This window comes from Rhinoraja longicauda, chromosome 7, assembly GCF_053455715.1.
Source record: "Rhinoraja longicauda isolate Sanriku21f chromosome 7, sRhiLon1.1, whole genome shotgun sequence".
Lineage (NCBI taxonomy): Eukaryota > Metazoa > Chordata > Chondrichthyes > Rajiformes > Arhynchobatidae > Rhinoraja > Rhinoraja longicauda.
In genome coordinates, this window is record NC_135959.1 from 2,696,195 (window position 1) to 2,721,194 (window position 25,000).

The 25,000-nt window shown below is 51.2% G+C and overlaps 1 protein-coding gene across 1 annotated transcript in view; it reads left to right on the forward strand.

Annotated features, from left to right (window-relative positions):
* The window catches only part of ints4 (integrator complex subunit 4), a 46,874-nt gene extending 33,163 nt beyond the window's left edge, over window positions 1-13,711 (forward strand). The window contains exons 17-21 of the mRNA XM_078402919.1: window positions 3,221-3,280; window positions 4,409-4,568; window positions 9,913-10,056; window positions 11,861-11,981; window positions 13,170-13,711. Coding sequence (XP_078259045.1) covers window positions 3,221-3,280; window positions 4,409-4,568; window positions 9,913-10,056; window positions 11,861-11,981; window positions 13,170-13,369 — 685 coding nt within the window. The 3' untranslated portion in view covers window positions 13,370-13,711. The remainder of the gene's footprint in view (window positions 1-3,220; window positions 3,281-4,408; window positions 4,569-9,912; window positions 10,057-11,860; window positions 11,982-13,169) is intronic.
* Window positions 13,712-25,000: the final 11,289 nt, after the last annotated feature.

Sequence of the window (25,000 nt, forward strand, 5' to 3'; positions counted from 1 at the left end):
TCTCTCCCCTCTCCTCTCTTCCTTCTCCTCTCTTCCTCCTCCCTCTCCTCTCTTCACCTCTCCTCTCTTCCCCTCTCCTCTCTTCCCCTCTCCTCTCTCCCCTCTCCTCTCTCCCCTCTCTTCTCTTCCCTCTCCTCCCCCTCTCCTCTCTTCCCTCTCCTCCCCCTCTCCTCTCTTCCCCTCTCCTCTCCTTTCCCCTCTCCTCCGCTTCCCTCCCCAACCCATCCACCTCTCTCCTCCCCCCCTCTCTTCCTACTCTCCTTCTCCTCCCCTCTCCCTCCCCTCTCTTCCCCCTCCTCTCTTCCCCTCTCCTCTCTTCCCCTCTCCTTCCCCTTCCCTCCCCTCTCCCTCCCCTCTCTCCTCGCACATCCCGAGGGTGAGGAAACAGGCCCTTCGGCCCACCCAGTGCGTGCCGAACAGCGATCACCTCGTGCACCTGTCACTATCCTACACACACTAGGGACAATTTACAATTTTTTACCGAGACCAATTAACCTACAAACCCTGAATGTCTTTGGAGTTCATATTATGTTCATAAGTGATAGGAGCAGAATTAGGCATTCGGCCCATCGAGTCTACTCCGCCATTCAACCACGGCCGATCTATCTCTCCCACCTAACCCCATTCTCCTGCCTTCTCCCCATAAACCTGAATCCCATACTAATTGAGTGTGGAGGAAACCGGAACACCCGGAGAAAACTCACGCAGGTCGCGGGGAAACGAACTCCGTACTGACAGCGCCCGTAGTCAGGATCGAACCTGGGTCTCTGGCATAGAAACATAGCAAATAGGTGCAGGAGGAGGCCATTTGGCCCCTTTGAGCCAGCACCGCCATTCAATGTGATCATGGCTGATCATCCACGATCAGTACCCCGTTCCTGCCTTCTCCCCATACCCCTTCATTCCTTTAGTTTAGAGATACATCGCGTAAACAGGCCCTTCGGCCGACTGGGTCCGTGCCGACCAGCGATCCCCGCACACTAACACTAGGTTAGTTACAATGTTTAGACACTTTGATTTAGTTCTTAGGGCTAAAGGGCGGCACGGTGGCGTAGCGGTAGAGTTGCCGCCTTACAGCGAATGCAGCGCCGGAGACTCAGGTTCGATCCTGACTACGGCCGCCGTCTGTATGGAGTTTGTACGTTCCCCCCGTGACCTGCGTGGGTTTTCTCCGAGATTTTAAGTTTCGTCCCACACTCCAAAGACGTGCAGGTTAATTGGCTGGGCAAATGTAAAAACAAATAGAAAAATTGTCCCTAGTGTGTGTAGGATAGTGTTAGTGTGCGGGGATCGCTGGTCGGCGCCGACCCGGTGGGCCGAAGGGCCTGTTTCCGCGCTGTATCACCAAGTCAATTAACCTACAAACCTGCACGTCTTTGGAGTGTGGGAGGAAACCGAAGATCTCGGAGAAAACCCACGCAGGTCACGGGGAGAACGTGCAAACTCCGCACAGACAGCGCCCGTGGTCGGGATGGAACCCAGGTCTCCGGCGCTGCATTCGCTGTAAGGCGGCAACTCTACCGCCGCGCCACCGTGCCGCTCTTTAGCCCTAAGAGCTAAATCAAACTCTCTTGCAACTGTACCGCTGCGCCACCGTGCCGCCCATCATGCTAGATTCTGTGACTCTATGAACTAAACTCGGATGTTGACACCCAGGAATAGAACATAGAAAATAGGTGCAGGAGGAGGCCATTTGGCCCTTCGCGCCAGGACTGCCATTCATTGTGATCATGGCTGATCATCCACAATCAGTAACCCGTGCCTGCCTTCTCTCCGTATCCCTTGATTCAATAGACAATAGGTGCAGGAGGAGGCCATTCGGCCCCTCGAGCCAGCACCACCATTCAATGTGATCATGGCTGATCATTCTCAATCAGTACCCCCGTTCCTGCCTTCTCCCCATACCCCCTGACTCCGCTATCCTTAAGAGCTCTATCTAGCTCTCTCTTGAATGCATCCAGAGAATTGGCCTCTGCTGCCTTCTGAGGCAGAGAATTCCACAGATTCACAACTCTCTGACTGAAAAACGTTTTTCCTCATCTCCGTTCTAAATGGCCTACCCCTTATTCTTAAACTGTGGCCCCTTGTTCTGGACTCCCCCAACATTGGGAACATGTTTCCTGCCTCTAACATGTCCAACCCCTTAATAATCTTATACGTTTCGATAAGATCTCCTCTCATCCTTCTAAATTCCAGTGTATACAAGCCTAGTCGCTCCAGTCTTTCAATAGACAATAGACAATAGACAATAGGTGCAGGAGTAGGCCATTCGGCCCTTCGTGCCAGCACCCGCCATTCAATGTGATCATGGCTGCTCATTCTCAATCAGTACCCCGTTCCTGCTTTCTCCCATACCCCCTGACTCCGCTATCCTTAAGAGCTCTATCTAGCTCTGTCTTGAATGTATTCAGAGAATTGGCCTCCACTGCCCTCTGAGGCAGAGAATTCCACAGATATTCAACATATGACAGTCCTGCCATTCCGGGAATTAACCTAGTAAACTTACGCTGCACGCCCTCAATAGCAAGAATATCCTTCCTCAAATTTGGAGACCAAAACTGCACACAGTACTCCAGGTGCGGTCTCACTAGGGCCCTGTACAACTGTAGATGAACTACACTCATCCTGTATGTGAAGCTGCTTAGTCTCTCCAGCTCCAACTCACCGATGGAATTTGGTGCGTGCTCTCTCATCTTCCCCGTTCTAAAGTCGGCGATAATGTCCCCGGTCTATCACTGGAGTTTAGAAGGATGAGAGGGGATCTTATAGAGACGTATAAAATTATAAAAGGACTGGACAAGCTAGATGCAGGAAAAATGTTCCCAATGTTGGGGGAGTCCAGAACCAGGGGCCACACAGTCTAAGAATAAAGGGGAGGCCATTTAAAACTCTGAGCTGAGGAGAAACTTTTTCACCCAGAAGTTGTGAATGTGTGGAATTCTCTGCCACAGAGGGCAGTGGAGGCCAATTCACTGGATGAATTTAAAGGAGAGTTAGATAGAGCTTTAGGGGCTAGTGGAATCAAGGGGTATGGGGAGAAGGCAGGCTGATTGTAGATGATCAGCCATGATCACAATGAATGGCGGTGCTGGCTTGAAGGGCCGAATGGCCTCCTCCTGCACCTGTTTTCTATGTCTTGTTGCCGTTGATCGAGAGGTTGTTGTTGTGGGCCCACTCAGCCAGCTGCTCTAACGCTCTCCCGCACTCTTGTTTGTTTCAGGATGGAAACTGTGATAAACATGTGCGAGAAATTTCTGCAGGAGCTCGAGATCTTCCCCAGGTAATATTGCCGCGTCGAAGAGCAGTTTTTGGGCCCCCCGCATAGAAACATAGACAATAGGTGCAGGAGGAGGCCATTTTCTCACACAGAGGGTGGTGTAGGTGTGGGAAACGAGCTGCCAGAGGAGGTAGTTGAGGCAGGGACTATTCCAACATTTAAGAAACAGTTTGGCAGGTAGACGCAAAAAGCTGGAGTAACTCAGCGGGACAGGCAGCATCTCTGGGGAGAAGGAATGGGTGACGTTTCAGGTCGAGACCCTTCTTCAGACTGTAGGCAGGTCATCATCATCATCGTCGGTGGTCACTGGAAGCGAGTGTGACTGTCCTCTCCATAGGGTCGGACGCCTGTGCGTGACTTTGTTAACGTGGGGAGACTGGTGCACAGACAGCCACCACACGGCCCTTGACAGATCTGGGTCAGGATCCAGTGGCGTGGAGTCCAAGACGACCGGAGACCCTTTTCTGCTGCAGCCTTCATCCATCCGCCTTCCCAGCCGTTGTGACGATCCACTAAAGTCAGCCATCATCCTCCCTCCGCCTGTTCCACCGTTGAGGTCTTGGTTGGATCGCTCTTTGTCAGAGACCTCCCCCTCGACCTTACCGCCATGAGTGACCCTACCAGGAGCGTAGCTCCAGACGGCATCGCTCTCAGGATCTCAGGACCACACGAGCTTCTCCACCACCACAAGGTGACAATCCACTGAGAGGGTAGGCAGGTACATGGATCGGACAGGTGTAGATGGTCAAACACGGCAGGTGGGACTAGTATAGCAAGGGCATGTTGGCCGGTGTGGGCATGTTGGCCGGTGTGGGCATGTTGGCCGGTGTGACCATGTTAGCCGGTGTGGGCAGGTTGGCCGGTGTGGGCATGTTGGCCGGTGTGGGCATGTTGGCCGGTGAGGACATGTTAGCCGGTGTGGGCAGGTTGGGCGGTGTGGGCATGTTGGCCGTGTGGGCATGTTGGCCGGTGTGGGCATGTTGGCCGGTGTGGACATGTTGGCCGGTGTGGGCATGTTGGCCGGTGTGGGCAGGTTGGGCTGAAGGGCCTGTCTCCCAGCTGTATCACTCTGTGATGACGTTTTTTCTTCGATTTGTTCCGCGCTGACTTTGCCTTTAACCCGTCTTCCAGGTGTTTTGCAGCAGAGTTGCAACACTTCCAGGAGAGTTTTGTGGAGAAGCTGCTGGAGGTCCTGCCCAGGCTGATGGCCAGCAAGCCCATGGAGCTGGTGAAGATTCTGCAGACCACTCTCCGGCACAGCACCATCGTCCTGCTGAAGCTACAGGACCAGGTACCTCCTCCGTCCCAAATACAACCACGTGCCCCTTGCCCATTCACCTTTCCCCCCTTCTCACCTTAAAGCTTTGCCCGACGTGCCTGTTACCACGCTGCATCTCTAAAACTAAAAACTAAAACATAGGTGGAACATAGAATGGGGGAAAGGCGCAAGGGGGGACCTTGGAGAGAAAACGGGTAATTATAGACCAGTTAGTCTGACATCAGTGGTGGGGAAGATGCTGGAGTCAATTATAAAAGACAAAATTGCGGAGCATTTGGATCGCAGTAACAGGATCGTTCCGAGTCAGCATGGATTTACGAAGGGGAAATCATGCTTGACTAATCTTCTGGAATTTTTTGAGGATGTAACTAGGAAAATTGACAGGGGAGAGCCGGTGGATGTGGTGTACCTTGACTTTCAGAAAGCCTTCGACAAGGTTCCACATTGGAGATTAGTGGGCAAAATTAGAGCACATGGTATTGGAGGTAGGGTACTGACATGGATAGAAAATTGGTTGACAGACAGAAAGCAAAGAGTGGGGATAAATGGGTCCCTTTCAGAATGGCAGGCAGTGACCAGTGGGGTACCGCAAGGCTCGGTGTTGGGACCGCAGCTATTTACAATATACATTAATGACTTGGATGAAGGGATTAAAAGTACCATTAGCAAATTTGCAGATGATACAAAGCTGGGTGGTAGTGTGAACTGTGAGGAAGATGCTATGAGGTTGCAGGGTGACTTGGACAGGTTGTGTGAGTGGGCGGATGCTTGGCAGATGCAGTTTAATGTAGATAAGTGTGAGGTTATCCACTTTGGTGGTAAGAATAGGAAGGCAGATTATTATCTGAATGGTGTCAAGTTAGGAAAAGGGGACGTACAACGAGATCTGGGTGTCCTAGTGCATCAGTCACTGGGCGGGTCACGGTGGCGCAGCGGTAGAGTTGCAGCCTTACAGCGAATGCAGCGCCGAGACCCGGGTTCCATCCCGACTGCGGGCGCTGTCTGCGCGGAGTTTGTACGTTCTCCCTGTGACCTGCGTGGGTTTTCTCCGAGATCTTTGGTTTTCTCCCACACTCCAAAGACGTGCGGGTCTGTAGGTTAATTGGCTTGGTGTAAATGTAAATATTGTCCCTGGTGTGTGTAGGATGGCGTTGATCCCTCCATTCCTTGCATTTACATGTACCCACCGAAAATAATTATATATACCCATCATTCGAAGGTATTTATTCACAAAATGCTGGAGTAACTCAGCAGGTCAGGCAGCATCTCAGGAGAGAAGGAATGCGTGACGTTTCGGGTCGAGACCCTTCTTAGTCTGAAGAAGGGTCTCGACTCGAAACGTAACCCATTCCTTCTCGCCTGAGATGCTGCCTGACCCGCTGAGTTACTCCAGCATTTTGTGAATAAATACCTTCGATTTGTACCAGCATCTGCAGTTATTTTCTTATATACCCACCATATATTCACCACTCTCTGAGTGAAAAAGTTGCCCCTCAGGTTCCTATTAAATCTCTTCCCCCCCCCCCCCTCCACCTTAAAGCCATGTCCTCTGGTTCTTGATTCCCCTGCTCTGGGTAAAAGACTCTGTGCGTCTACCTGATCTATTCCTCTCATGATTTTGTACGCCTCTATAAGATCTCCCCTCATCCTCCTGCATTTACCCTGTATATTTCCTCTCATGAACTTAGTCTAAGAATAATGGGTCGGCCATTTAAAACTGAGATGAGCAAAAACCTTTTCACCCAGAGAATTTGTTGTGAATTGTGGAATTCTCTGCCACAGAGGGCAGTGGAGGCCAATTCACTGGATGAATTTAAAAGATAGTTAGATAGAGCTCTAGGGGCTAGCGGAATCAAGGGATATGGGGAGAAGGCAGGCACGGGTTACTGATTGTGGATGATCAGCCATGATCACAATGAATGGCTGGTGCTGGATCGAAGGGCCGAATGGCCTCCTCCTGCACCTATTTTTTATGTTTATACACCTCCATAACATAACTATAAGGCTATAGTACTACAGATGCAATCACCCAAAAGCCCTGTATAATTGATTTTTAATCCAGATTTTTTTTAATTAACTTAATTTAGAACGATTTCAATTAGTTTCCCCTCTGAATAATTAAACCAGGTCACAGAGTCCTTTAACATAATGCCAATGGCCCCATTCCACAAAACACTCAGCAGAATTCTCTGCCGCAGAGGGCAGTGGAGGCCAATTTACTGGATGTTTTCAAGAGAGAGTTAGATTTAGCTCTTAAGGGCTAACGGAATCAAGGGATGTGGGGAAAAAGCAGGAACAGGACACTGATTGTGGATGATCAGCCATGATCATATTGAATGGCGGTGCTGGATCGAAGGGCCGAATGGCCCACTCCTGCACCTATTTTCTATGTTTCTAATAGGGTGTAAAAATGGTTTACAAGGATGATAACAGAATGGAAAGATTTGGTAAGGAATATAATACATTGAGCAGTCCAGTACAATGTTCTTTGGGGCTGCACGGTGGCGCAGCGATAGAGTTGCTGCCTGACAGGGTTCGATCCTGACTACGGGCGCTGTCTGTACGGAGTTTGTACGTTCTCCCCGTGACTTGCGTGGGTTTTCTCCGGGAGTTCTGGTTTCCTCCCACACTCCAAAGACAATAGACAATAGGTGCAGGAGGAGGCCATTCGGCCCTTCGAGCCAGCACCGCCATTCAATGTGATCATGGCTGATCATTCTCAATCAATACCCCGTTCCTGCTTTCTCCCCATACCCCCTGACTCCGCTATCCTTAAGAGCTCTATCTAGCTCTCTCTTGAATGCATTCAGAGAATTGGCCTTCACTGCCTTCTGAGGCAGAGAATTCCACAGATTTACAACTCTCTGACTGAAAAAGTTTTTCTTCATCTCCGTTCTAAATGGCCTACCCCTTATTCTTAAACTGTGGCCCCTTGTTCTGGACTTCCCCAACATTGGGAACATGTTTCCTGCCTCTAACGTGTCCAACCCCTTAATAATCTTATATGTTTCGATAAGATCCCCTCTCATCCTTCTAAATTCCAGTGTATACAAGCCTAGTCGCTCCAATATTTCAACATACGACAGTCCCGCCATTCCGGGAATTAACCTACGCTGCACGCCCTCAATAGCAAGAATATCCTTCCTCAAATTTGGAGACCAAAACTGCACACAGTACTCCAGGTGCGGTCTCACTAGGGCCCTGTACAACTGCAGAAGGACCTCTTTGCTCCTATACTTAAGACGTACTGGTTTGTCGGCTAATTGTCTTGGTAAAATTGTAAAATTGTCCGTAGTGGGTGTAGGACAGTACTAGTGTGCGGGGAGCGCTGGTCGGAGCGGACTCAGTGGGCCGAAGGGCCTGTTTCCGCGCTGTTTCTCTAAACTAAACTAAGCACAAGAGTGGGACTTTTGCTCATGATGGCTGTGCCAACCATGATGCCAGTTTAAACTGCACATCTATCTGACTTATACCCCTCACTTTCCTGCCTTGTCCCTTTAGATTAGTTTAAAAATACAGTGCGGAAACAGGCCTTTCGGCCCACTAGCACTATACCTACACACGCAAGGGACAATTTACAATTGTACCAAAGCCAATTACCCTACAAACTTCCCATGTCCTTGGAGTATGTGCGGAAACCGGAGCACCCGGAGAAAACCCACGCGGGTCACGGGGAGGACGTACAAACTCCGTACAGGCAGCGCCCGTAGTGAGGATCGAACCTGGGTCTCTGACGCTGTGAGGCAGCAACTCTACCGCTGCACCACCGTGCTGTCTAAAAGCCCCATGAAACCCAGCCTTGGTTTCCTCTTCACAAGGTCGATGGAAACATGGAAATTCGGCCCTTCAAGTCAGCACCGCCATTCATAGAAACATAGAAAATAGGTGCAGGAATAGGCCATTCGGCCCTTCAAGTCAGCACCGCCATTCATAGAAACATAGAAAATAGGTGCAGGAATAGACCATTCGGCCCTTTGAGCCAGCACCGCCATTCATTATGATCATGGCTGATCATCCACAATCAGTACCCCGTTCCCGCTTTCTCCCCATATCCCTTGATTCCGTCAGCCCTAAGAGCTAAATCTAACTCTCTCTTGAAAACATCCAGTGAATCGGCCTCCACTGCCCTCAGCGGCAGAGAATTCCACAGATTCACAACTCTCTGGGTCAAAAGGTTTTTCCTCATCTCATATTATATTTCTGCAACGTTGTTTCTCCCTGCTCCTCCTCCTCCGTGATTCCTCCTGCTCTCCGACTCTGGAAGAAGGGTCTCGACCCGAAACGTCACCCGTCCCTTCTCTCCAGAGATGCTGCCTGTCCTGCTGAGTTACTCCAGCACTTTGAGTCTAACTTGGGTTCTAAAGCAGCATCTGCAGTTCCTTCCCACACATTTCAGCCGCTCCACTGCGAAATCTCCTCAAGCTATGCCTACTTTGAAGAAGTTTTCCTCCTCTCTCCTCCTCTCTCCTCTTTCCTCTTCTCTCCTCCTCTCTCCAATCTATGTATCTCCCCCTCTCCCCTGACTGACATCAGTCTAAAGATCAGGCAGCATCTCTGGATAGAAGGAATGGGTGACGTTTCGTGTCGAGACCCTTCTTCAGACACAACCTAATGTTGTTCCACAGAAAGCAATCTAAGTCTGTCCAACCTCTCCCTAATAGCCAATCTATGCAATAAAACTTTCGTTTGTTCGTTCCTGAACTACAGACAAAACGGTACACGAAAGCGCGACAATTCTAGGCCCACCGTACTCATCGTCGTCCCTTTGGTGCCAATGGAAGAAGTTTCATTGAAATCGGCGTTATATTTTAAAAGTTATTCACATTTTAAAGTTTAAATCTATCTCCTAGGGAGGGAGGGGGGAGGATAAGGGGGGGTTGAGGGGGATGGAGTGGAGTTGAGAGGGAGTGGGGGAGGAGAGGAAGAGGGGGAGGGGTGGGAGGGGAGGAGGAGGGGGAGGAGAGGGAGTGGGGGAGGGGGAGGGGAGGAGGATGGGAGAGGGTAGGGGGGTAGAGGAGGAGGGGAGTGGAGGAGAGGAAGAGGGGGAGTGGAGGAGGGAGAGGAGAGGGGGAGGGGAGGGGGAGGGGAGGGGGGGAGGAGGAGGAGTGGGGGAGGGGGAGAGGGAAGGGGGGGGAGGAGAGGGTGCTGAACCAATACAGGAGAGGTTTGGGCCCAACGTGCCCACTTGGTCTAGTACCCTCTAATCCTGGCATCTGAAGAAGGGCATCGACCCGGAACGTCGCCCATTCCTTCTCTCCCGAGATGCCGCCTGTCCCGCTGTGTTACTCCGGCTTCGATGCCTCTACTTCTATCAGGTCTCCTAGCATTACAGAGCCCACACTCTGTGCCCCTGCAGGTACACAAGGCGTCTGCCACCATCATCGAGCCCACGGGCGAGTCGGACAACCCACTGCGGTTCACGTCCGGCCTGGTGGTGGCGCTGGACGTGGACGCCACGCTGGAGCACGTGCAGGATCCTCAATCCATCATTAAAGTGCAGGTACGTCCACTGCACCGGTCAGCCAAAACATTACTACCACCGACGGGCGAGGTGAATAATATTGATCATCTTGTTACAATGGCACCTGTCAAGGGGTGGGATATATTAGGCAGCAAGTGAACAGTCAGTTCTTGAAGTTGACGTGTTGGATGGGTTCATGAACCTGCTGGTTGTAGGAGAAATGGGCAGGAGTAAAGACCTGAGCGACTTTGACAAGGGCCAAATAGTTATGTCCAGACGACTGGGTCAGAGCATCTGTGAAACGGCAAGGCTTGTGGGGTGCTCCCGGTCAGCAGTGGTGAGTACCGACCGACAGTGGTCCAAGGAGGGACAAACCACAAACCGGCGACAGGCAGGGTGTTCGGCGCCCAAGGCTCATCGATGCGCGAGGGCAACGAAGGCTATCCCGTCTGGTCCGAACCGACAGAAGGTCGACTGTGGCGCAAGTCACAGAAAATGTTAATGGTTGTCACGGGAGGAATGTGTCACAATACACAGTGCATCGCACCCTGCTGCGTATGGGGCTGCACACGGAGGACCAACAGCATATTAGGCAGGTGGGCATAATGTTTTAGCTCATCAGGTCATAATGTTTTGGCTGATCGTTATATAAAACTCTTCAGGGCAAAGCTTTAAGGTGAAATGGGGAAAGTTTAAAGATGTATGGGGCAAGATTTTCTGCCTATCGAGTGGAGAATAATTTCACTAATATTCACTGGAGTTTAAAAGGATGAGAGGGGATCTGATAGAAACATCTAAAATTCTTAAAGGACTGGACAGGCGAGATGCAGGAAAAATGTTCCCGATGTGGGGGGAGTCCAGAACCAGGGGTCACACAGTTTAAGAATAAGGGGTCGCCATTTAGGACTGAGATGAGGAAAAACTTTTTTATCCAGACAGTTGTGAATCTGTGGAATTCTTTGCCACAGAAGGCAGTGGAGGCCAATTCACTGGGTTATCAAGAGAGAGTTAGATTTAGCTCGTAGGGCTAACGGAATCAAAGGATATGGGGAGAAAGCAGGACCATCACACAAACCATCACACAAACCCAGACCATCACACAAACCAACCTCCCTTCCACTGACTCCATCTCCTCATTGACCTCCAGAGATTGGACATAGACCAGAGATGAGAAAAAGGCCGACTAGAAACATAGAAAATAGGTGCAGGAGGAGGCCATTCGGCCCTTCGAGCCAGCACCGCCATTCATCGTGATCATGGCTGATCGTGCACAATCAGTAACCCGTGCCTGCGTTCTCCCCATACCCCTTGATTCCGCTAGCCCCTGGAGCTCTATCTAACTCTCTTTTAAATTCATCCAGTGAATCGGCCTCCACTGCCCTCTGTGGCAGAGAATTCCACAAATTCACAACCTTCTGGGTGAAAAAGTTTTTTCTCACCTCAGTTTTAAATGGCCTCCCCTTTATTCTAAGACTGTGTGGCCCCTGGTTCTGGACTCCCCCAACATTGGGAACATTTTTCCTGCATCTAGCTTGTCCAGTCCTTTTATAATTTTATACGTCTCTGTAAGATCCCCTCTCATCCTTCTAAACTCCAGTGAATACAAGCCCAGTCTTTCCAACCTTTCCTCATATGACAGTCCCGCCATCCCGGGGATTAACCTGGTGAACCTACGCTGCACTGCCTCAATAGCAAGGACGTCCTTCCTCAAATTAGCTGCACGCAATACTCGGGATGTGGTCTCGCCTGTGAAGCCGAGGGATGAATGTAGGTAAAGAGAGGGGGAGCAGTATCGGCCAGTGTGTCACGAATGTGCCAGAGCTTACTCTTGTGTCACCACCAGGTCACCTACCCAGACGGCCAGGCCCACATCATCCATCCCAAGCCGGCTGACTTTCGAAATCCTGGCCCGGGGAGGCACCGGTTGATCACTCAAGTCTACCTTTCCCACACCGCATGGACAGGTAAGACATCGCGGGCGGCAGGCACGGTGGCGCAGCGGTAGAGTTGCTGCCTTACAGCGCCTACAGCGCCAGACACCCGGGTTCCATCCCGTCTAGTTTAGCGTAGAGATACAGCGCGAAGACAGGCCCACCGGGTCCGCACCGACCAGCGATCCCCGCACACTCACACTATCCCACACACACCAGGGACAATTTACACATACACCAAGCCAATTAACGTGCATATCTGCACGTCTTTGGAGTGTGGGAGGAAACCGAAGATCTCGGAAAAAAAACTCACGGGGAGAACGTACAAACACTGTACAGACAGCGCCCGTAGTCAGGATGGAACCCGGGTCTCCGGCGCTGCATTCGCTGTAAGGCGGCAACTCTACCGCTGCGCCACCGTGACCGCCCAAAATGTATGTAGTTTGTACGTTCTCCCCGTGACCCGCGTGGGTTTTCTCCGAGATCTTCGGTTTCCTCCCACACTCCAAAGACGTGCAGGTTTGTAGGTTAATTGGCTTGGTGTAAATGTAAAAATTGTCCCTGATGGGTGTAGGATAGTGTTAGTGTGCGGGGATCGCTGGTCGGCGCGGACCCGGTGGGCCGAAGGGCCTGTTTCCACGCTGTATCTCTAAACTAAACTAAACTGTTTCCGGTGCATAGTGGCAGAGCTTTTCCCAGCGACGAAGCTGAGAAATAAGCACCGGTTTACCAACAGCTCGGCCCAAGACCGCAAGAAATGGCAGAGAGTTGTGGACGCAGCCCAGACCATCACACAAACCAACCTCCCTTCCACTGACTCCATCTACACCTCACCTTTTCACCCAGAGAGTTGTGAATCTGTGGAATTCTCTGCCACACATAGGGCAGTGGAGGCCAATTTATTGGATGAATTTAAAAGAGAGTTAGATAGAGCTCCAGGGGCTAGCGGAAGGCATTCAAGGGAGAGCTGGATAGAGCTCTTAAGGATAGCGGAGTCAGGGGGTATGGGGAGAAGGCAGGAACGGGGTACTGATTGAGAATGATCAGCCATGATCACATTGATTGGCGGTGCTGGCTCGAAGGGCCGAATGGCCTCCTCCTGCACCTATTGTCTATTGAATGGCGGCGCTGGCTCGAGGGGCCGAGTGGCCTCCTCCTGCACCCATGTTCTATGTTTCTATGTGTTTCCATGTGTCTCTAAACTGAAGCTTTGCCCCGCAGAGCCGTGCCAGGTTGAGGTACGTTTGCTGCTGGCCTACAGCTCTGGCAAGGGCCGGCCGTGGAGCCCGGGCGCCCTGGCCAGGTCGCCATGGAGCGACTGCGCGGAGTCTCCGCCGCAGGCCGCCAACGCCATCGAGGGCACCATCAACCTGAGCAAGCAGGTGAAGGTCTACCTGCTGCCCAAGCCCACCAGGAGATGAGCGGCCAGTACTGTCCCCGCCAGCGGAGGTGAACGCACTGTGGGGGAAGAGGGGTCGCAACATCATCATCCAAGCGGCAGGGGGCGCTCTAGGCCCGGTGCGGACGGGACCACTCGTGCTGGAGGGAAGGTGCCAGTGGCACGCCTGGGAACCAAGGGCAGGAGCGCTGAGCATTGCCTTCAGTGGGAAGGTCGGACAAAGACCCAGCGTCGTATTCAAACGTTGTCACATCCGCACTGCCGATGTCAAGGCCCGCCCGGGGGGGGGGGAGGGGGGCGGCAGTGACAAGCGTTTGCGATAGTTGACTTTTATTTTCTAATGGAAAGTTTGATATAAACGGTTTCAAGACTGTCGTGCCTCGCTTCCTCTCGACGTGAAATGGGCCGGGCGGTCGGCGGCCCTTGTTCACGGTCCGCGCGCTGTCCAGGGTTGCTCCTTCGACGGTCGATGCTTTCTCCACCACCATCGCCCATGCCAAGGTACGATGAAACACGTGGTAGTTTGGCAAGACTATCACCGTACATAAGCACAATCGTCCAAGCAGCATCTTCAGAAGGTGCGTCAGCAAGCACCTTCCAAGTCCGAAGAAGGGTCTCGACCCGAAACGTCACCCGTTCCTTCTCTCCAGAGACGCTGCCTGACCCGCTGAGTTACTCCAGCATTTCACAGTCACACAATCACAATAATACTTTATTAGCCAAGTGTGTTTTGCAACACACGAGGTACTTCATTTGCGGTACAGTCACAACAATAAAAAGCAACAGGACACACACACAATACATTTGAACACGAACATCCCCCACAGTGACCCCCCCACATTCCTCACTGCGATGGAAGGCGAAAGAAAGTTCAGTCTCTTCCCTTCTTTGTCCTCCAGCGGTCGCGGGCCTCGAACGTTCCGTTGACGGGACAATCTTGACTCCCGCAGGCGTCGGGGCGATCAAGCTCCTGCATCGGGGGGGAGGGGGGGGGGAATCTCAGCTCCCCCACGCCGGGCGATCTACCCCGGGTCAGGCCTGGCCGAACCTTCTGTGTCTTTGGAGCTTCCCGATATCGGTCTCCACCCGAGACTGCGACCTCCTCGATGGTAAAGTCCGCAGGCCGCGGTTGGAGCGTCGATCATAGACATAGAAAATAGGTGCAGGAGTAGGCCATTCGGCCCTTTGAGACTGCACCGCCATTCAATGTGATCATGGCTGATCATCCAACTCAGTATCCCGTACCTGCCTTCTCTCCATACCCCCTGATCCCTTTAGCCACAAGGGCCACATCTAACTCCCTCTTAAATATAGCCAATGAACTGGCCTCAACTACCTTCTGTGGCAGAGAATTCCACAGATTCACCACTGTGTGAAAAAAAACTTTCTCATCTCGGTCCTAAAAGACTTCCCCCTTATCCTTAAACTGTGACCCCCTTGTTCTGGACTTCCCCAACATCGGGAACAATCTTCCTGCATCTAGCCTGTCCAACCCCTTAAGAATTTTGTAAGTTTCTATAAGATCCCCCCTCAATCTTCTAAATTCCAGCAAGTACAAGCCGAGTCTATCCAGTCTTTCCTCCTATGAAAGTCCTGCCATCCCAGGGATCAATCTGGTGAACCTTCTCTGTACTCCCTCTATGGCAAGAATGTCTTTCCTCAGATTAGGAGACCAAAACTGTACGCAATACTCCAGGTGCGGTCTCACCAAGGCCCTGTACAACTGCAGCAGAACCTCCCTGCTCCTATACTCAAATCCCCTCGCTATGAATGCCAACATACCATTCGCTTTCTTCACTGCCTGCTGCACCTGCATGCCTACTTTCAATGACTGGTGTACCACGACACCCAGGTATCGTTGCATCTCCCCTTCTCCTAATTGGCCAGATAATATAGCTAGGGATTCCCAGGCTAGGGGTTGCAGGCTCCGATGGTAACTCCACGCCCCGCGGTGGGGCTCAAAGTTAGTCTCGAGGGTGCCAGCTCCACGATGTTAGGCCGCACAGCGACCGGAGATACGATCCGGAAAACAATCGCATCTCCGGCAAGGTAAGAGATTGAAAAAAGTTTCCCCCTCCCCCCACACATAAAATAAACCAGAGAACATTAACACAGACTTTTAAAACTAACCAAAAATAACAAAAAAAGGACAGACAGACCTTCGGCGAGGCTGCTATCGCTGACGGCGCCACCCGGTAGAATGGTCGATGCTTTCTCTACTACCACCAGTACCAAAGTACAGTGAAATACTTGGCATACCAACGAGACTATCATCGTACACGAGCACAGTCTTTCAAGCAGCATCTTCCACGATGGCCTCAATCTGCAAAGATTGTGGCGATCAGTCTGAAGATGGGTCGCGACCCGAAACGTCACCAATTCCTTCTCCAGCGATGCTGCCTGACCCGCTGAGTTACTCCAGCATTTTGCGTCTATCTTCGATTTAAACCAGCGTCTGCAGTTCCTTCCTGCACTCTTCCAAGATGGCGCCCAACCCAGGCAACTATTTGCGTGCGTGCGTGCTAGCCACAGAAGCAGATCTACAAACTCGCATTACAATCGCTCCAACCTCTTTGATCTAAGTAAATGGCTCGATTGTGATTGTTTTATCTCGCACTAAACACTATGGGGAGAAGGCGGGAGAGTGAGGTTAGGAGGGAGAGATAGCCATGATTAGATGTGCCGAATGGCCTCATTCTATTTCTCTCGCTTATGACTTCCCCATTACCATGCATCTGTGCACTGTGGACGGCTCGATTGTAATCGTGTGTTGTCTTTCCGCTGACTGGTTAGCACGCAACAAAAGCTTTTCACTGTACCTCGCTCAGTACATGTGACACTGAACTGAACCCCGGTCATCCCCCCAACCAGGAACAACTTCTTCCAAGCTGCTATCAGACTACTGAACCGTCCTCTCACATTCTGAGGACGAACTCCAAATCTTCCAATCTACCTCGTTGCAACCCTTGCACTTTTTATTAGTTGCACTTTACAGCTGTAACACTATAGTCTGTACTCTATTCACCGTAGAACCAGGAACCCACCTGGAGGCAGGTAAACTAAAACTAAACCTGAGAGGAACAGAGGTTGAGCGGGCTGGGTCTCTATTCCATTGAGCGCAGGAGGATGAGGGGAGATCTGAACAAAATCATGAGAGGAATAGATCGGGTAGATGCACAGAGTCTCTTAACAAGAGTAAGGGGAATCGAGGACCAGAGGACAGGTTCAAGGTGAAGGGGAGAAGATTTAATTGGAATCCGAGGGGTAACTTTTTCACACAGAGGGTGGTGGCTGTATGGAGCGAGTTGCCAAAGGAGGTAGTTGAGGCTGGGACTATCCCATCGTTTAAGAAACAGTTGGACAGGTACATGGATAGGACGGGTTTGGAGGGATATGGACCAAATGCAGGCAGGTGGGACTAGGGTAGCTGGGACATTAAAGGTGAACACAAAAAATGCTGGAGTAACTCAGCGGGTCAGGCAGCATCCCTGGAGAAACGAAGGGGCGGTCACGGTGGCACGGTAGAGTTGCTGCCTTACAGTGAATGCAGCGCCGGAGACCCGGGTTCCATCCCGACTACGGGCGCTGTCTGTGCGGAGTTTGTACGTTCTCCCCGTGACCTCCGTTGGTTTTCTCCGAGATCTTCCGTTTCCTCCCACACTCCAAAGACGTGCAGGTTTGTAGGTTAATTGGCTTGGTAAATGTAAAAAGAATTGTCCCCTGTGTGTGTAGGACAGTGTTAGTGTGTGGGGATCACTGGTTGGCACGGACCCGGTGGGCCGAAGGGCCTGTTTCCATGCTGTATCTCTAAAGAAATGGGTGACGTTTCCAGTTGAGACCCTTCTTCAGACTGACTACCTTGTGTCTACCTAGCTGGGACATGTTGGCCAGTATGGGCAAGTTGGGCCGAAGGGCCAGTTTCCACACTGTGTGACTCTAAACTAGACTATCCCCCAGTCAGTACAGGATGCCCAGAACAGCCCACTGAGTCCATATGCAAGAGCCACCATTTTGGGGCCCATTTCCCTGTCCCAGTTACAGCCGGCTACAACGGCCATCGTCCCTCTCCTCGCTCGGCCCCTCTCCTCTTTAGCCGACATTCCCCAGGGGGTGGTGCATCCTACAGCCAACCTTGAGGGTGTGCAAGGTAAGACCCCCCCCCCCCCCCCCTCCCATTTTCTTCTGACCAGCCCTTTTTAGTTTAAGGTGGACACAAAATGCTGGAGTAACTCAGAGGGTCAGGCAGCATCTCGAGAGAGAAGGAATGGGTGACGTTTCGGGGCGAGACCCTTCTTTAGACTCTTTAGTTTAGTTTAGAGATACAGCGCGGAAATAGGCCCTTCGGCCCACCGAGTCCATGCTGACCAGCGATCCCCGCACACTAACACTATCCTACACACACACACACATACAGGGACAATTTTTTTACATTTACACCAAACCAATTAACCTACAAACCTGCACGTCTTTGGAGTGTGGGAGGAAACCAAAGATATCGGAGAAAACCCACGCAGGTCACGGGGAAAACGTACAAACTCCGTACAGACAGCGCCCGCGGTCGGGATGAAACCCGGGTCTCCGGCGCTGTGAGGCAGCAACTCTACCACCGTGCCACCCACCAGCGTCTGCTACCGTCTCCTGACTCCCTCAACCCTCCTCTCCGGTCTACAGGGACCGGGATCGCTGGGCTTCCCCTCTCCGGTCTACAGGGGCCGGGATCGCTGGGCTTCCCCTCTCCGGGCGGTTCGCCGGGGGAGACCGGTGGGTTCAGAGATCGGTAGATGCTTGATTAGTGCGGGTGTCAGGGGTTACGGGGAGAAGGGCAGAGGAATGGGGTTAGGAGGGAGGGATAGATGAGCCATGATTGAATGGCGGGGTAGCCTTGATGGGCTGAATGGCCGAATTCTACTCCTACTCCTTATCTCCTAAGGCTAGATGCAGGAAACATGTTCCCAATGTTGGGGGAGTCCAGAACCAGGGGGTCACAGTTTGCGAATAAGGGGGTAGGCCAGCTGGGACCACCTGGAGCTGTGGTTCGCAGTGCCCGCGGACACGACTGTGCTCACCCCCTGCGGAGCTGGCTGCCTTCGGAGGATGTGGTGGCGCTGCGACTCGCCTTCGGGGGCTTGGGCCGCGGGCCCTGTGGACGTCGGAGGCTCGTACGCCCTGCCCTGGGTGGGGGCCGACTTCGGGAGCTCCGGCAGCGGCCTGGCGGGACTTTCCACCGCCCGGCGGGGGCTTCAATGTCGGGAGCCCCGACAGCCCCGACGTGGGAACTTCAACAGCCTGACCGCGGGAGAAGACAGCAGGGGAAGAGAAAAAGACATTCTGGCCTTCCATCACAGTGAGGAGGTGACTGGACTGGTGAGGAGACTCACTGTGATGGATGTTTCTTGGTTTATGTTGGTTTTTGTGATTGTGTGTTTTATTGCTTTCTTTTTTATTGCCTCTCATTGTTGACTGTGGGGAACATAATTTCGTCCAAAAACATGTTTTTGGATGACAATGAAGACTATTCTATTCCATTCTATTTAGAACGGAGATGAGGAAAAACATTTTCACCCAGAGAGTTGTGAGTCTGTGGAATTCTCTGCCTCAGAAGGCAGTGGAGACCAATTCTCTGAATGCATTCAAGAGAGAGCTAGATAGAGCTCTTCGGGCTAACAGAATCATGGGATATGGGGGAAATAGGAGGAGGCCATTCGGCCCTTCGAGCCAGCACCGCCATTCATTGTGATCATGGCTGATCATCCACAATCAGTAACCCGTGCCTGCCTTCTCCCCATATCCCTTGATTCCACTAGTCCCCAGAACTCGATCTAACTCTCTTTTAAGGACTGGATGAGCTAGATGCAGGAAAAATGTTCCCAATGTTGGGCGAGTCCAGAACCAGGGTGGCGGGTGTATGGAACGAGCTGCCAGAGGAGGTAGTTGAGGCTGGGACTATCCCATCAGTTGGACGGGTACATGGACAGGACAGGTTTGGAGGGATATGGACCAAGCACAGGCAGGTGGGACTAGGGTAGCTGGGACATTGTTGGCCGGTGTAGGCGATTGGGCCGAAGGGCCTGTTTCCACGCTGTATCACTCGATGACTCTGACTCTAAGAAGATGCGTGGCAGAAAGATGAGCTGGGGGTTTGGGAGGCGGGTGTTCGGCCTAAGTTTATTATTGCCATGTGCATATTCTGTCCATATCATAACATACACAAATACAACAAACCATAGGAAGACACAAAACGCTGGAGTAACTCAGCGGGACAGGCAGCATCTCGGAGAGAAGGAATGGGCAACGTTTCAGGTCGGTCTGAAGAAGGGTCTCGACCCGAAACTTCACCCATTCCTTCTCTCCAGAGATGCCGCCCGTCCCCGCTGAGTTACTCCAGCATTTTGTGTCTTATCTTCGGTTTAAACCAGCACCTGCAGTTCCTTCCTGCACAATCAAGCCACACACATAGGTTGAGCAGGTAGAGCAAAAACAAGAACGGGGACAGAGCGCTGAAAGTAGAGTGTCAGCGTTAGAAAACTTTACAGCCGCAGAGAAAAAGCTGCAGGGGCCACGATGGGGTGGATTGGAAGGTCTCGTTTATGGGAGGACCATTCAAGAGAAGGGTCCGGAAGCTGTTCCTGATTCTGGTGGTGGGCACTTTCAAGTTCCTGCATCTTCTGCCCGATGGGGGCGTGGAGAAGATCGAATGGCCGGCGTGTGAGTTGGCCTTGATGATGTTGGCTGCCTTCCCCGAGGTAGCAGGGAAGTGTAGATGGAGATGGAGTCACTGTTCATGACTCATTGAGCAGAATTATTCCGTTCAGTCATGGACGATCGATCTCCTCCCACTCAAACCCATTCTCGTGCCTTCTCCCCATAACAACCCTGGAGTATTGCGTACAGTTTTGGTCTCCTAATCTGAGGAAAGACATTCTAGTCTTAGAGGGAGTACAGAGAAGGTTCACCAGATTGATCCCTGGGATGGCAGGACTTTCATATGAAGAAAGACTGGATAGACTCGGCTTGTACTCGCTGGAATTTAGAAGATTGAGGGGGGATCTTATTGAAACATATAAAATTCTTAAGGGGTTGGAGAGGCTAGATGCAGGAAGATTGTTCCCGATGTTGGGGAGGTCCAGAACTAGGGGTCACAGTTTAAGGATAAGGGGGAAGTCTTTTAGGACCGAGATGAGAAAACATTTCTTCACACAGAGAGTGGTGAATCTGTGGAATTCTCTGCCACAGAGGGTAGTTGAGGCCAGTTCATTGGCTATATTTAAGAGGGAGTTAGATGTGGCCCTTGTGGCTAAAGGGATCAGGGGGTATGGAGAGAAGGCAGGTACAGGTTACTGAGCTGGATGATCAGCCATGATCATATTGAATGGTGGTGCAGGCTCGAAGGGCCGAATGGCCTCCTCCTGCACCTATTTTCTATGTTTCTAACCCCTGACACCCACACTAATCAAGGGCGGCTAGTTAGTGTGATAGACTGGGCCACAGTTTCTGCAGTTGTGGGCAGAGTTGTTCCCAACAGTCTGAAGAAGGGTCTCGACCCAAAACGTCACACAGAAACATAGACAACAGGTGCAGGAGGAGGCCATTCGGCCCTTCGAGCCAGCACCGCCATTCATTGTGATCATGGCTGATCATCCACAATCAGTAACCCGTGCCTGCCTTCTCCCCATATCCCTTGATTCCACTAGCCCCTAGAGCTCTATCTAACTCTCTCTTAAATTCATCCAGTGAATTGGCCTCCACTGCCCTCTGTGGCAGAGAATTCCACAGATTCACAACTCTGGGTGAAAAAGTATTTTTCTCACCTCAGTTTTAAATGGCCTCCCCTTTATTCTTTAGACTGTGTGGCCCCTGGTTCTGGACTCCCCCAACATTGGGAACATTTTTTCCTGCATCTAGCTTGTCCAGTCCTTTTATAATTTTATACGTTTCACCTATTCCTTCTCTCCGGCGATGCTGCCTGTCCCGCTGAGTTACTCCAGCATTTTGTGTCCATCTTTGGTGTAAACCAGCATCTGCAGTTGCTTTCAAGAGAGAGCTCGATAGAGCTGTTAAGGATAGCGGAGTCAGGGGGTATGGGGGAGAAGGCAGGAACGGGGTACTGATTGAGAATGATCAGCCATGATCACATTGAATGGCGGTGCTGGCTCAAAGGGCTGAATGGCCTCCTCCTGCACCTATTGTTTATTGTCTTTGGTGTGTGGGAGGAAACCAGAACTCCCGGAGAAAACCCACGCAGGTCACGGGGAGAACGTACAAACTCCGTCTATTGTCTATTGTCTACACATTCCCAGACCAGGCTGTGATGCTTCCCGATAGGATGCTTTCCATGGTGCATCTGTAGAAGTTGGGAAGAGTCATTGGAGCCGTGCCGAACTTCCCGAGTCCCCTGAGGGAGTAGAGGCGTTGTTGTGCGTTAGTTTAGTTTAGTTTAGAGATACAGCAGCTCAGAGAAACAGGCCCTTCGGCCCACCGGGTCCGTGCCGCCCAGCGATCCCCGCACACTAACACTATCCTACACACATTTACACCAAGCCAATTAACCTGCAAACCTGCACGTCTTTGGAGTGTGGGAGGAAACCGAAGATCTCGGAGAAAACCTGATATGATCTACTCAGTATCATTCTCGATAGCACGCATTGAGTGGGAGACCAAAACAGGACACAAGATCGCCATTTTAACTCTCTGTGTATTTATTCACAAAATGCTGGAGTAACTCAGCGGGTCAGGCAGCATCTCGGGAGAGAAGGAATGGGTGACGTTTCTTCAGTCTGAAGAAGGGTCTCGACCCGAAACGTCACCCATTCCTTCTCTCCCGAGATGCTGCCTGACCTGCTGAGTTACTCCAGCATTTTGTGAATAAATACCTTCGATTTGTACCAGCATCTGCAGTTATTTTCTTATATTTTAACTCTCTGTGTATTTTAGCAAATGCGCAGGCACAGCTTTACCATATTGTTGTATGTATACATCACATAGCAGCCTTACCGTATTGTTGCATGTATACATCACAAAACCCGCGGGGAGAACGTACAAACTCCGTACAGACGGCGCCCGTAGTCGGGATGGAACCCGGGTCTCCGGCGCTGCATTCGCTGTAAGGCGGCAACTCTACCGCCGCGCCACCGTGACCGCCCCAAACCGTGCTGTGATGCCTCTGGATGGGATGCGTTCTAAGGCACATCGGTGGAAGTTGGGAAGTGTCATTGGAGCCGTGCTTGCCCCACAACTGGCCAACAATGTCCCAGCTCAATCCAGAACCAGGTGACATAGGTTTACGGTGAGAGGGGAAAGACTTATTGCAAGCCTGAGGGACAGCTTCCTTTGTTTACTGAGGGCGGTGGATATATGGAACCGGCTGCCTGAGGAGGTAGTTGAGGCAGGGACAATAACAACATATAGACAATAGGTGCAGGAGGAGGCCATTCGGCCCTTCGAGCCAGCACCGCCATTCAATGTGATCATGGCTGATCATTCTCAATCAGTACCCCGTTCCGGCCTTCTCCCCATACCCCCTGACTCCGCTATCCTTAAGAGCTCTATCTAGCTCTCTCTTGAATGCATTCAGAGAATTGGCCTCCACCGCCTTCTGAGGCAGAGAATTCCACAGATTCACAACTCTCTGACTGAAAAAGCTTTTTCTCATCTCAGTTCTAAATGGCCTACCCCTTATTCTTAAACTGTGGCCCCTTGTTCTGGACTCCCCCAACATTGGGAACATGTTTCCTGCCTCTAACGTGTCCAACCCCTTAATAATCTTATAGGTTTCGATAAAATCTCCTCTCATCCTTCTAAATTCCAGTGTATACAAGCCTAGTCGCTCCAGTCTTTTAACATATGACAGTCGATATATAAAAGACACTTGGACGGATACATGGAAAGAATTAGATGAATAAAGGTCTCATGCAGGCAAATGGAACTAGCTTGGAGTCATAGAGTGATACTGTATGGAAACAGGCCCTTCTGCCCAACATGTCCCAGCTACACTAGTCCCACCTGCCCGTGTTTGGTCCATATCCCTCCAAACCTGTCCTTTCAATGTACCTGTCTAACTGTTTCTTAAACGATGGGATAGTCCCAGCCTCAACTACCTCCTCTGGCAGCTCGTTCAATACACCCACCACCCTCTGTGTGAAAAAGTTACCCTTCGGATTCCTATTAAATCTTTTTCCCTTCACCTTGAACCTATGTCCTCTGGTCCTCGATTCCCCTACTCTGGGCACGAGACTCTGTGCATCTACCCGATCTATTCCTCTCATGATTTTGTACACCTTCCTTCCACTTTGGTACCGTAGATGCTGATTGGAACGTGCACTCCACCATGCTTGGTGAAGTCAATGACTACCTCCCTCATCGCACTGGGGGAGGGGGAGTTTATTGTCCTGACCCCCACGTTTAGTTTAGTTTAGAGATACAGCGCGGAAACAGGCCCTTCGGCCCACCGGGTCCGCGCCGACCAGCGATCCCCGCACACTAACACTATCCTACACACACTAGGGACAATTTACAATTATACCGAGGCCAATTAACCTACAAACCTGCACGTCTTTGGAGTGTGGGAGGAAACCGAAGATCTCGGAGAAAACCCACGCAGTTCACGGGGAGAACGTACAAACTCCATACAGACGGCGCCCGTAGTCGGGATGGAACCCGGGTCTCCGGCGCTGTGAGGCAGCAACTCTACCACTGCGCCACCGTGCCACCTAATACTATGTTATGTTACTGTTGTCTGTCTCCTACCTGTTCTCTTCATCTCTTCATGTTTTGAGTTAAGGGCCACTGAGCTGCGTGTCATCTGCAAACTTATAGATTTTATGCGCGCGTGAGAGGTTTTATGCTCGTGTTATTGTGGGGCGGCACGGTGGCGCGGCGGTAGAGTTGCTGCCTCACAGCGCCGGAGACCCGGGTTCCATCCCGACTACGGGCGCTGTCTGTAAGGAGTTTGTACGTTCTCCCCGTGACCTGCGTGGGTTTCCTCCGGGTGCTCCGGTTTCCTCCCACACTCCAAACACGTGCAGGTTTGTAGGTTAATTGGCTGCTGTTAATTGTCCTCTAGTGCGTGTGTGTGTGTAAGAACAGTTTTTACCCCAGGGCCATACGAGAACTGAACACTACCTTTGCACTAGGCAACACCGTTAAAAAATCTTGTACTTAATATAATTGTATTTAATTGTATTTATGTATTTATTTGTTTTTGCATTTATTGCATATATGTTTGTACGCACCGTCAGGATTGGCTATTTTTAAATTTCGTTGTACTCGTTGCAATGACAATAAATGAATATTATTATTATTATATTATATTATGTGTAGGACTGTGCTAGCTTGTCAGCATGGACTGGGTGGGCCGAAGGGCCCGTTTCCACTAGGCTTGTATACACTGGAATTTAGAAGGATGAGAGTGGATCTTATTGAAACGTATAAGATTATTAAGGGGTTGGACACGTTAGAGGCAGGAAACATGTTCCCAATGTTGGGGGAGTCCAGAACCAGGGGCCACAGTTTAAGAATAAGGGGTAGGCCATTTAGAACGGAGATGAGGAAGCACTTTTTCAGTCAGAGAGTGGTAAAGGTGTGGAATTCTCTGCCTCAGAAGGCAGTGGAGGCCAATTCTCTGAATGCATTCAAGAGAGAGCTAGATAGAGCTCTT